Source organism: Agrilus planipennis, unplaced genomic scaffold, assembly GCF_000699045.2.
Source record: "Agrilus planipennis isolate EAB-ADULT unplaced genomic scaffold, Apla_2.0 scaffold273, whole genome shotgun sequence".
In the NCBI taxonomy this organism is placed as follows: Eukaryota; Metazoa; Arthropoda; class Insecta; order Coleoptera; family Buprestidae; genus Agrilus; species Agrilus planipennis.
Window position 1 is genome coordinate 299,148 of NW_020438966.1, and position 13,663 is coordinate 312,810.

A 13,663-nucleotide genomic window follows, 5' to 3' on the forward strand; every position below is an offset into this window, starting at 1 on the left:
CTTTCTCACCCGAACCACCACCCACCCATTCCCACGATTCCTGAAAGCAGGCTGAAGAGGGCCTTCCGCCCTACCTTCCGGCATAGTCCGGAGGGACTGCCCGCCCACCAGCATTATTGACTAGTGGGAATGAAACACCCAAAAGTTTTTTTTTTCACTACCAACAAGACTCCCATATTCCACCGACCCACGGCAAGGGAGAAGGAGTCAGTCGCCAACCAACCAACCCCAAAACTTCTACGTTTTTGTTTGTGCCAAGTGTTATCAACTCGGTCGTTTCCGCAGTAGTGACTTTGTATATATGTATGTATATTCACCTACATCAATTTCACCTTGTTTTTTTTTCCTCTATTTTTAACTATATGTTTTGTCTATAAATTGCTATTGTTTGTATATATATTTTCTGTCTTCTTTGCTATTGTGTCGTATGTATATTTTCTGTCTTTTTTTGCTATAGTTGGTGTATATATTTTTTATCATTAGTATTTAGTATATAGTGTGTAAATAAAACTATTAGAGTGTATCAATCTTAATAAATCAGAATGTTTAAGAAAGGAAGTTGCATTCTTGGGTCTTGTAGTTACACCTCAAGGTATAAAACCGAACTCGGAAAAAATTAAGGCCGTCCAACGTTACCCATTACCGAAAACAACTAAAGAAATTAAAAGCTTTTTAGGATTAGTAGGTTACTATCGACGCTTTATCAAAAACTTTGCCAAAATAATACAGCCGTTTACCAATAGTTTAAAAAAGGGAACTGTCATAGATATTAATAATCCGAACTATGTCGAATCATTTCATAAATGTAAAGAGTTTCTAACCAACGCTCCTATACTTCAATATCCTGACTTCACAAAACAATTTACAGTTACCACTGACGCTAGTAACTACGCCATAGGCGCTATTTTATCCTAAAAAGACAAACCAATAGCATACTATTCTCGGACACTCACTTCTGCTGAGCGTAACTACTCGACTATTGAGCGAGAACTTTTGGCAATAATAGACGCGACAAAACATTTTCGACCCTATATTTATGGAAAGAAATTTATAATTGAAACCGATTGTTATGTATGAGGTCCAACTCAATAATTAACCACTGATGTTATTATAATTATAAGTATTTAATTTGTATAGACAATCGTATACAGAAGATACCAACGTAATACAGAGAGCGGCCTTTCTTATACATATGCCCTTTCGACGGTCAGCACAGCTCTGCTGTGTTATCACTTGAGACTAATCTTCTTTTTGACCTTGTAACATACACATACTCAAGTGCCGATACATTACAACTTCCTCTTCCTTTACATAGTGTTTGCTTTTTTTAATATTAATTTGTTTATGATCGATTGCCCGCTTATTCGCTAATCGTTTTGACAATCTAATTGCAGTTACTCCAGGTTGAGATTTCTTGGGTTCAGTTGTAGTCGCCATCTGACTAACTGGATCTTTATATTTTAACATTTGGTCAACATGCTATTTCCAAACTACTCCCGGCGAAATTTCAACCTCGAAGTTTACAGGTGAAAGTTGAGCTGTTATTTTTTTCTCAGGATTAATCGAGTAATCCATCACCCAGACTTTCTCACCCTCTACAAATTTTACGTTTCGCGATCCGCGACGGCTCAGTGTTTGCTGCAACTGCGCTTGTTCTATTATATCTGTTACATTCGGTTTTGCGACGTCAAGTTTTGTTTTCATTTCGCGTTTGAACATTAAAAATGACGATGATCGTTTCGTCGAACAATGTTCAGTACTTCTGTAATCAAATAAAAACTTTTCGACCGCGTCTGAAAGTGTTTTTCCCGATTTTAACATTTTTGTTACTTTATCTTTAAATATACCGACAAAATTTTCTGCTGCGCCATTTGTGGCTGGGTGATATGACGCTGAAAACGTGTGTTTAATGCCGTTTTCTTTCATGAACAGCGCGAATTCATTGCTTGTATATTGTCGCCCATTATCTTACCACTAAATGATTTGGCAACCCGAAACGCGAAAAATTTTTTTTCAAATTGTTTTATAGTACTTTCGGTTTTTGTATCGGTTTTCATATCAATTACTTCCGGCCATTTACTGTACGCGTCTATTACAACCATAGACATATGCCCATCAAATGGTCCTAAAAAAATCACTGTGAATTCTACTCCAACATTTACTGGGTGTCGGCCACGGATTTAACGGTACTTTAGGTGGAGTATTTCGCTCTTTCATGTATACTTTACAAGTAGCCGCTAATTCCTCTAAATCTTTATCAATATTCGGCCACCAAATGTAAGATCTCGCTCGCATTTTCATTTTAACGCTACCGAAATGTGACTCGTGCAATTCATTCAGCATTCTTTCTCTTAGTTTACCCGGAATAATTACGCGATATCCCCATAGTAAACAATTTCTTTCAATGTACAGTTCGTTTCTTTTCGCATAGTATTTTTGCTCGTTTTCAGTAAGACTTTCTTGCTTTGGCCATTCACCTTGTACATACTTTATTATCTTACTCAAGGTTTTATCCTTTTTTGTTTCTTTGGCTATTACTTCAGCTCTTATGATTTTTAATTCTTCTTCAACGTAATTAATTGTTTGAAAATTCTTACTGAAAATTTGCATTTTGTCGTCTACCGGTAATCTTGACAGTGCATCGCAATTACCGTTCTTTTTTGTATTTACATATTCAATTTTATAAGTAAAATGAGACAAAAAATAAGCCCATCTTTGAAGGCGACTAGCTGCAGTCAACGGTATTTCTTGGTTCGGTCCGAAAATATACACCAAAGGTTTATGATCGGTTTTCAAAATTATTTTTCGGCCGTAAACGTAATTATAACATTTCTTGAAACCAAACACGATTGCTGCTGCCTCCTTATCAATGATGGCTCTCCTCTGTTCCTTTTCCGGTATTACTTTTGACGCAAATGCAATCGGTCTTTCCTCGCCATTTGAGTAACGGTGTGATAGGATCGCTGAAAGCCCATAATTAGACGCGTCGCACGCAAGTACAAGTTCTTGCGTCGGATCGTAATTTACTAAAACTTTGAGTGACGCTATTTCATTTTTTAGCCATGCATACGCTTTGTTACAATCGTCGTTCCATTTATAATCTACATTTTTTGTTAAATCATACAGTGGCTTCCAACGCGATGCTCGATTTGGTAAAAAACGTTCGTAATAAGTTACTAATCCTAGGAAAGACAATAATTGTTTTTTATTTTTCGGTATTGGTGCCTTCACTAACGCTTCTACTTTCTTTTCTGACGTGCATAGTTGACCGTTACGAATTACAAATCCTAAAATTTCCAATTCTCTTTTCATAAAATCACACTTCTTTACATTTACGCGAAATCCATTTTCTTCAAGTCGCTTTAAAACTTTATGTAACGTATCAATGTGTTCTTTGTCGTTCTTACCAGTTACAAAAATGTTATCTAAATAAATAGCAACTTGACCGTTTATATTTTGTAAACAACTTTCTATGATTCTCTGAAATTCTCCCAGTTCCGACGCTACTCCCTCCGTAAGTTTAGTATAGCGAAAAAGGCCAATATGCGTAATAATCGTTAACATGTCTCGCGAATCTGGATGAATCTGTATTTGCATGTACGCGTGTGCTAAGTCAATTTGCGTAATTTTTTCTCCTCCTTGTAATTGCTCAAAAATTTCGTCGATTGTTGGTAGTGGGTGTCTGTGCACAACTAAACATGGGTTAACCGTTATTTTAAAATTCCCGCAAATACGTACTGTTTTATCGGATTTGATTCTCGGTACGATTGCCGTTGCCCACTCGCTTGCTTGGACGCGTTCAATGTGACCAAGTTTTTCTAAACGTTTTAATTCGGTCTCGATTTTTTATCGTAAAGCGACTGGCACGTGTCGTACCTTACATGCTTTTGGGATTGTGTTTTCTTTTAACATCAACTTTATTGTACCTTTATTGTAACAACTAGTACCTTCTCCAAACAAAGTCGAAAAACCGTTTGCTACTCTGTTTGCTAAATCATCTTTTGCTTTAATTTCATTTATTTGAAATAGAGGCCACAGCCCGAAAGCATGTAGCCACGACCTTCCTAATAATGTCGAGCCTTGTCCCGGTAGTACCAAAACATCTAACGTATACTCTTGTTTATTAAAGCGAACTTTTAAGTTACGTAACAGACCCACTGGTTTTATTTTCATATTATATGCATTCATCGCGAACGAAATTTCACTAGTCTTAATGTTTGGAAAATATTTACTTTTCGTTTCGTTCGATATAATATTCCAAAACGATCCCATATCTACTTCCATTTTTAAATTTTTCGAATTTACATTTACGTTGACATACATCGGTGATCGCGCTAAGTTATCGCTTACTACATTATTTATATGATAGCTATTACCGCTAGTCGTCATGTTTTGAATTTCGTATACGTCCTCTTCGCTTGAACTTCTACTGGACTTGCCCTTTTCCTCTTCTTGAATGTGTTGTACTTTTCCTCGTTGGCTCCTACCACAGCCGTCTCTACTTACAAGTCATGCTGAAGGTTTACTTGGCAACACTGTGGGAGTCCCAGGATTTCCCAGTTAATGAGAGTTACAACGAATACATTTGTTGTTGTGTTTTTTCGTTGTTCTATAATATTTTAATTTTAGCGGAAATATCGTGCAGTAAATGTGCAATAAGGATGATTATAGTGTGTTATAGTGATTAATACCTTTGGATACAGTTTTTAATTGCAGAACGCAATATTAACTATTATGTGAAAGAAGTGAAAATGTTTTAGGTCAGATTGTGTGTTTTGGTTGTAAATTTTCTGGTTTATTTCTTAACAAAATGCCTCTCGTCGTTGTGTTCCCAGTTGCTATTCAAATTATAAATCATCTTTAAAATGTAAGTACAAGTATGTCTATATTTTTATTCCCAAAAAAATGATGAAATGCGAAAAAAATGCATAAGTACTATACCTCGCAAAGATTGGACTCCATGAAAATATTCTGGAGTTTACATACATCACTTTAACGAAAGTGACATTATAAAAACAGTAAAAAAAAGTATCCACTGCCGGTAATGTTTTGAGTGTGCTTTTAACATATCCTAAATTACCAGAGAAAAATGAAACAGGAATTTAAATTGTTGAAGAGTCTCCCTTAAACATAAGTCAGTTTATTGAAATTTTAAATTCCGATTTTTTAATGAATTGTGATTTAGATGACTCCTTAAAAATTTCCATTTCAGGATATGCAGTTCATTCTGCTCGTAAAAAGATAACTTGCAACAATTGTGTTTCGCTCATAATAAACAATAAAGGCTCTTGCGTTGGAGATATTTATTTTGATTATTTACAAAGGGGAGGACTTTCTGTTCCTACTGATAATATTAGTATAGTTTTTTTTCACTTTTATGCCATTCTTGAAGAAATAAGTAATAACGAATATCTGCAGACACAATATTTACGGGCTGAACTCCAAAAATCAATTTTAGGAAAATTAACTATTTTCAAAAATATTTAGTTTTGGAAAACACTATAAAGATATATTCTTCCAAATTTTATCTTCTTTTGCTAATGTTTTGCTTAATGATTACGTTAAAATTATAAATTATAGAAAGCAAGAGTCCCGCCACTCCAATTCAAATTCAGCTAACTGTAAGACAGCAAAAATCCGTAAATTAGAAATTGTAATTAGTTTTTTCTAATGGGATGGCAGGGCTATTGGTGAACCCCAAAAAAAGCTAACGCGCCTTGGCAATACTTCAATTGTGGTGTGGAAATTTGCTTTAATAAAATTACAATTATCGAGATGAAATTCATGTAGGTACCTAACAATGTTTACACCTAATCTTTTGTCTTTTCTATTTTATTCTTAATACCTACATGTTGAAGTGTATTTTAAATAATGTCACATACTATCAGTGATGTTATTTAGTTAGTTATTTAATAATTCAATTAATTTTTATCGTAATGGGTGTCTAAAAATCATGTGTAACTACGTGTAGTAATAACAACTAAGACTCGCAGAATAGGACTCTCACATCGAAGCAATGCGCTGTTGCCAAATTTCTCAGCATGGCTTGTATTAGAGACGGCTGTGCTCCTACATGCGGCTTCCAAATGTCCTTGACGATTGCATTTTCGGCACTTCTCGTACTTATGTTTACATTCCTTTGCGAAATGCCCCTTTTTATTGCAGCAGTAACAAACTATTTCATCTTTACTCGTTTTCTGTTCTTTCCTTGTTCCGTCATTTTCGTGTACATTCTTTGATTTTTTTCCTGTAGTTTGTACGAGAATTATCTTTTTTCACGAAATTCACGTTACTTTGATATCCACTTGTCTCATTTTTTGTGCTTGTAGACCCTGCATTTTTCTCAGCTTTCTCACATGAAATTGCTATTTTTAACGCTTGCTCATACGTTAACGAACTTTGAAAAGTTGGATTTTAGTAGTATTATCATGTAATCCACATATTAGTTGATCACGAAGCGCTGTTTCCACTGATGTAAAATTACAATTCAGCGACAACTCCGTAAGTCTCGCTACGAAATCACTTATCGTTTCTGTTTTCGCTTGCTTTGCTCCGTAAAACTTATAACGTTCTAATGATTCTGACGGTTTTGGACACAAATGATCACTTATAAGCTTAACTATTTCTGCAAACTTCTTATCTTTAAGCTGTTCCGGATGACATAAATTTGTAGCTAAGTAGGTGTCAGCGTTTACCTTCATTAGCAAAATTGCCGCTTTCTTCTTATCTTCCGTTACGTTGTTTACCAAGAAAAACAACTCTAATCTTTCAATGAATATTTCCCAATCATCCTGGCCAAGTTCGAATTCTAAACGTATTTTTGAATCCATTGATGCCATTACATCTGCGCTGCTTACTTCTGTACTTGTCGTTGTCTTGTCCGACTTACTTTTGCTTTCTTCTTGCGTTTTCTCTTCAAACTCTTTTTGCAGTTGCGACAATAACTTTTTCTTTAATCTCTTAGTACTGTCTTTATTATCAAACTGCACACCTTTAGAAACCAATAACGTACACACTTCCTCTCTTGTTAACTCACTCACTCGGCTGTCCGTTACTTCATTTTTCCCCAAGTCACTATTATTGTCATCCGACATTTGCTTACACGTTTTCCGGTTCTTTTAGACTCGTCGCCAATTGTTATGTACGAGGTGGAACTCAATAATTAACCACTGATGTAATTGTAATTATAAGTATTTAATTTGTATAGATAATCGTAAACAGAAGTCAGATACAAACGTAATACAGAGAGCGGCCTTTCGTATGTATATGCCCTTTCGACGGTCAGCACAGCTCTGCTGTGTTATCACTTGAGACTAATCTTCTTTGTTGACCTTGTAACATACACATACTCAAGTGCCGATACATTACATAACTGTTTTACCAACTGTTCATAATCCGCCAATTCTTCCGAGGAAAGGGTGTTCAAAATATCACGTGCATCTCCACTAAGCCCAACGGTCAACGCAGTGGCTTTTTCTTCAGGCGCCCAATTATTCGCCTTAGCAGCCGCTTCGAATTGCTTGTGGTATGTGGTCCATGAGAACGTTCCGTCAAACGTTGGTGGTTTTACTCGTGTTCTTGACTCTATACCGCTTCCTTGGCTGATTTGACTAGCTTCGTTGAGTGTACTAGATGCGCCAACATTCCCTTCGATTGGTTTTGTCTTTCTATTAAAAATCAATTCTTCCAGCACTTTTATCTTTTCTTCTGTTTCTTGAATATTCTTATTAAATTTTTCTTCCCATTTATTCACGTTTCAAACTTTTACTATTTTCTTCCAATTTATTCTTCAAACTTTTACTATTTTCTTCCAATTTATTCTTCAAACTTTTACTATTTTCTTCCAATTTATTTTCCAAACTTTTACTCATTTGCAACAATTCGTCTTCGAAAAGGAACGTTTCGGGATCATGGCTATCCTTTTTCAACGCCTCCGCCAGTCGCCACTGAAGTTCAGCTTTGTTACCGCTTGTCGCTTGATCCCGTTCTTCCAATTCTCTCCTTAACTCGGCTACTTTTAATTCGTACATTGTAATGTCTTTTATTCAACCCCACACCTGACACCAGTTGTAATGTTCGTGGGTTTAACGAAATTAACTTTTATGAATCACAACGGCTAAAACTATTAATTTACACAAATTATTGAAGAACTTAAAAAACACTATTTAATTCTATATTCTGTATATTTAGGTCAAACGGGTCGTTCAATAAAAACACGTTTGGTTGAACATCAAAAAACAATAGCACAACACCCAAAAAATACAAATTTAGTAAACCATTTCATACAAAACAATCATACATTAGATATAAATAATTTCAAATTGCTACATACACAAAGTAAAGGAAACTGATTGGATTTATTAGAAATACTAGAAATCACAAGAGCAAACAACAATAACAAAACCCAAGTGCTTTTATTTCATAAATTATTTTGAATAATGTTAAAGCTAAGCCAAGTTACAATTAATATCACTATTAAGTTATTACTAAACTTAGGTTGAATTATTTATTGCGCTATTTATTTCACTGCTATCACTGTCAATTTATTTCTCGATTCACTTCTGCAACGGTCAATTTATTTCTACTCTTTTCAGCGATCGTCTCTCCCTTAAATACTCTTTTGCTTCCTAGTCGTCCGGAAAAGTTTCACACATTTACAAATGCGGCGCACATGAAGAAAGCCGCCTGCGGCTAGTCGGCGAATCGATAAACCGCTCACACACACGTATGCCCGATCACACACAAACACGCTCGTGCTAGCTACAATATTTGCCATCAATTATTGTCCATCCAAAATTTTCTGGCAATTTTTCCGTAGGGCACTGCATGTGTGCACTACACCATTACATTTTGTTGCAACAGTTCTTGTTTTGTTGGTGACAAACTGGAAGGATCATATCCTACGATTTTTCGTTTTAAAATTTCTTCATTTTGATTTTTTGATTTATAACCTTTTTTAGATAACTCATACCGTCCTTTGTTGATATCATTTTTCGTTTTTAATGAATATACTCTGCATACATTCTCTTCAATAATTTGAACTACCTTATTTGATGTTCTTAATCCTGTATTTTCAATTCGTAGGAGTTGAATAAAAGCCTCTGGAAAATTTTCATTTTTCTTTAAAATACTGAAAGGTTTCTTTTTTCCTTTACGAAAGAAAGCAGGATTGTAATCATTCCTTGTAAAAATATGGTATATGACGAGTGAACAAGATAATTGATCTCATTTATGTTTAAGTACATTTTTTTTACTCGTTCTTAAATCAATAATTATTTGAATGTGATCTTCTAAATGTTTAAAATTTTCCAACGTTATTATTGGTATATCAGAATCTGTGCAATGAATCTACACACGGTAGTTAGTATTAAATTGACAAACGTGGTATACAATTTTTGTATCAGCTTCTTCATGATAACAAGAGAGGTTATAGACAATGACTCTTTTTATTTTATTTTCACTAGACACCTCATAAGTGTAACATTGATCATAATTAAGTTTAACAGTCTTTCCTGTGATCAATGTAATAAATTCATTCGTTGTCCCTTCAATTAAAAATTCTACAAATTTTTCTTTAAAGTTGTTGCTTCTCAATAATTTGCAGAAATCTGTAAGACGATTAATGTCTTTACGTATTACGTCATACTGTGTGTCCTCTTAACCTCTCAGATCATGTTCAAAATCTTTAATACTGGGTTTTCTGTACTTGTCAAATATAATATGTACTTCTTTTCTATTATTCTACTATTCCAACAGAACAAGAACTGTTGCAACAAATTAAAAGAACTGCATTCATCTGCAATATATGGTGTAATGCACACATGCGGTGCCCTACTGAAAAATTGCCAGAAAATTTTGGATTGGTTTGATGGTCCCCAAATTCTATCTTTTAAAGAATTATCTTCTGACATACAAGGTACCCTGTTGTTATTTATTGATTGATTATTCTTTATTACATAATTTACTTAATTTTTTCATGTTATTACAGAGTCAAATATCACGAGTGAAGAAAGTGAAATAGATGAAGATGATAGCGATGTTAGTAGTGAAGATTATGAAGATTTATCAGATGAATCTGATGAAGTTTAATTTTATTTTTTTTTAAATATAAATACACAAATTTTCTTATCTAGCTTACTTACTAAAAAATAAAGTTATTTAAATTTGAAAAAAAGATTTTTCCACAGTATCTTATGTTACAAATAGGCAAACGAAAAAATTATTATTTTTGTCGGACTAGTGATACATACCTGTTTNAACGCAGTAATAGGTGAAGGTAAAGTGGGTGCAATAGCAGGTTCTTTTGGATTAGGCAATAGAAATGATAGCGGAGACAGGCTGATAGAATTTTGCGATAAACATAACTTAACCGTCGCGAATACTTTATTCAACCATCACGTTAGGAGGCGCTATACGAGGAAGGTGCCAGGTGATTTAAGAATATATCAGATAGATTACATACTTGTTAGGCAAAGATTTAAAAATCAAGTGAAGGACTGTAGGAGTTATCCAGGAGCAGACATAGATAGCGATCATAACTTAGTAGTTATGAAGACCAACCTTAAATTCAAAATTCTGAAAAAGAGGGATGGAAGGACAGACGAAATACTAAAGGCGGCTGGAGAAACAAATGACGGGGACATAGAGACAGAATGGAACTGCATTAAAACGTGCCTAAAGTCAGCAGCTACAGTTATACTAGGTCATAAACAAAACGATAGTAGGAAACCCTGGATAACAAATGAGATTGTAGGATTACAAAACAAAAAACAGGACAGACGAAGAAGGGCAAAAAAGATATAAAGCTTTAAAGTGGGAAATAATTAGGAAGTGTAGGGCAGCTAAGGAACAGTGGATTGATAGGATGTGTAATGAAGTAGAAGAAAAGTTTGAAGCAGGTAAAACCGATGAGGCATGTAATATAATTAAGAGGAATTTTAGAGATGTAGGATACAGTAGTAATAATATAAAAAACGAGGTAGGGGACATTTTGATAGGAAATGAGGAAAAGGCAGATAGATGGAAAGAATATTTAGAGAACCTATACGCAGGCCCTGAGCTAGGAGATATATTAGAGACGAAAGATAGTGTGGAAATAGATGAGCTTGGTTATCCCATAATGAGAGAAGAGTTCAAGTAGCATTAAAAAATTTAAAGAATAATAAGGCACCAGGTGTAGATGGGATACAGGGGGAAATTCTAAAACATGCAGGACAAGAGGTTAGATATCGTATGTTTAAGCTAGTTAGTCACATTTACGAAACGGGGAAAGTCCCAGAGGATTATAAACGGAACGTAAGTAGTATATATGTAGCGGTTCTGGATCAGAGTGGGGATGACTTTTTTTGGTATTATTATCTCCTTTCTACGCATGCGCGGGGCGTGGCTTGTAATTTTTTTTTTCTGATTTTTTTTTTTGAGGGGGCGTGGCTTGTGATATTTTTTTCGACCAATGAGCGTTCGTTATTTTGGATAGGAGTGGGGGTATGACCATATATGGAATTTTTTTTTTTCGAGGGGCGTGGCTTGTGAAATTTTTTTTTTTCGACCAATGAGCGTTCGTTATTTTGGGATAGGAGTGGGGGTATGACCGTNTGAATAACACAGTGTGTTAGGTACTTTTACCCACTCCTCCATCGTGATTAGCATCAGCTTGTATTTTTTATGTGGAAAGAGGTAGAAAATACTACAAATGGCGCAGTAAACGCCATCTGTAGCACGATGCTACATTTTAGGATTACGTATGCTCCACAGTTAAAAAAAAAACGCACTGCTAAAACAGCAGGTGAAGGTTGGTCTGTGTTCTGTCGGAGCTGCCTGCGACGCCCTAATGAGGTCTAAAAAGATCGAAATCGCGATCCGCGTCTGGCAGTTTCGATAGAATACAGACCACTTCGAATTATTTTATTTGAAAGAGGTAGGTTTCCATTTTTGCATGAGGTGGTGTTACGTACTGGTATCAAATGTTTCAGATAAAACACCACTACCCCTTGTTTTTCACTGTGTAGTATGTGATAAATTTCAAATTAAATAGCTTGACTAAGGCAATAATATTCATCATAATAACACATGTTTTTAATGTAATTCTAAGAGCAGTTTTTATGCAGGCCATCTGCTTTAAATCCGTGTTCTACTAATATTAGTGATTAATATATTTTATTAAACGACCGATGTTTTTACGTTTTTGTTTCAGATCATGTCTGCCAAAAAGGTTCTTAAGCTTCTGATTTTTACTATAACATCATTAGTAAAGACTTTGCAGACAACCTACAGCGAAGATGCAGCGCGCGACGGACTGAAGAACTGTACCAAGACTGTACGAAGAATTAAAATGCTATTGAAGAAGGCAACCACGGTAGGCGAGAAGCAACAACTTTTATCGCAGCTGGCTAACGTTAAAAGTTATAGAAATCAAATAAAAGTTTCTGTAAGACATGGTTCAGGGATGACGGGCGAGGTTTTAACCTCTTCTAGACCATCAAAAAGAGTAAACAAACAAACAAACAAACAAACAAATGTAAGAGCGAGAGAAGATATGAGAGATAAATAGATACGCTGGTAGACAAATGTTTGCACTTATAATAAGTAAATAGGTAGATAAACTATATCTCTCTTACATAAGTGATTTAGTATACATCAAACTTATTAATGTGGTCAAATAACAGGTGTCAGTAGGGTCAGGTCCAGGTCCATGGCTGGGTCTAGGCTATAAATAAAGAAAACACAAGTGTGAGCGCTCGTGCCCCCCTCTCAACAAACGTGTGTGTGAGTTGATAATTCGTGTTCTATTGGCATGATTGTCAATGTATTACTGAATACATCAGTACAACGTTCGAGTGGAGGCTCGCACTTTCCCGAAGCCAAATGTTTTGGAGGTTCCGAGTCCTGGTGCTGTTCCATTCCGCCGCGCTTGTGTTTGACAACGGGGTGGGCCGTTTGGGGGCGCAGGCTTCAGTCTTCCAGGCTCTTCCGGTCCGCAACCGACGCGGTGCTGTTCCATGTCCGCTATCCTGTTGGTCGCCTTCTCGGTATGGTCCGTGGCTGGGTGATGTGGATGCGCAGGCTTCAGTCTTCCGCGTCGTTTTGACTCCAGAGTGGCTCCACGGGGACGCGTTCGCGACCTCGACCGCGAACAATCGAAAAACGGGAAACCGAACGCTAACCGAACGCGAAACCGAAGCAAACGGGCGCGAACACGAGTACAGAGCACGCACAACACAAGGGCATTTTAATTGTCAACTTTTAATTTTTCGACACGACCCGAAAATGTCCGAAATGCGTCCCACCAGTCCCTTTCGTTCCACAGCTGTGTGACCTCCCGATAGTTGGTCGGCCACCTTAAGCCGTGAATCGCGAGGGCCCGGTCGGCGGCGCCGCGATGTTGTTCAACTAAGTCGCACTCGAACAGGACGTGTTCCGCCGTATCGGTGCCACCGCATTCGCAAATGTCGTCCTCGATTTTGCCGATACGCTTCAGATATGATTTAAAATTCCCGTGTCCTGTCATCAGTTGAACCATGTAGAAGTCGAAATTCCCGGTGATCTTCCTGTCGTAACAGGGTTCCGGTAAGAAGCTCGCCGTAGTCCTTCCGGTTGTAGCAGTCCTCCATCGTTCCTTCCAAGCCTCCAGAGATAAAGTACGCAATCGTCGTTTAACGACTGC

The 13,663-nt window shown here is 36.4% G+C and overlaps 1 protein-coding gene across 1 annotated transcript in view; it reads left to right on the top strand.

Moving 5' to 3' along the window:
• LOC112904668 overlaps positions 1-13,314 on the top strand; it is a 20,380-nt gene extending 7,066 nt beyond the window's left edge. Inside the window, exon 2 of the mRNA XM_025975311.1 lies at positions 12,843-13,314. Coding sequence (XP_025831096.1) covers positions 12,843-13,314 — 472 coding nt within the window. The remainder of the gene's footprint in view (positions 1-12,842) is intronic.
• Positions 13,315-13,663: the final 349 nt, after the last annotated feature.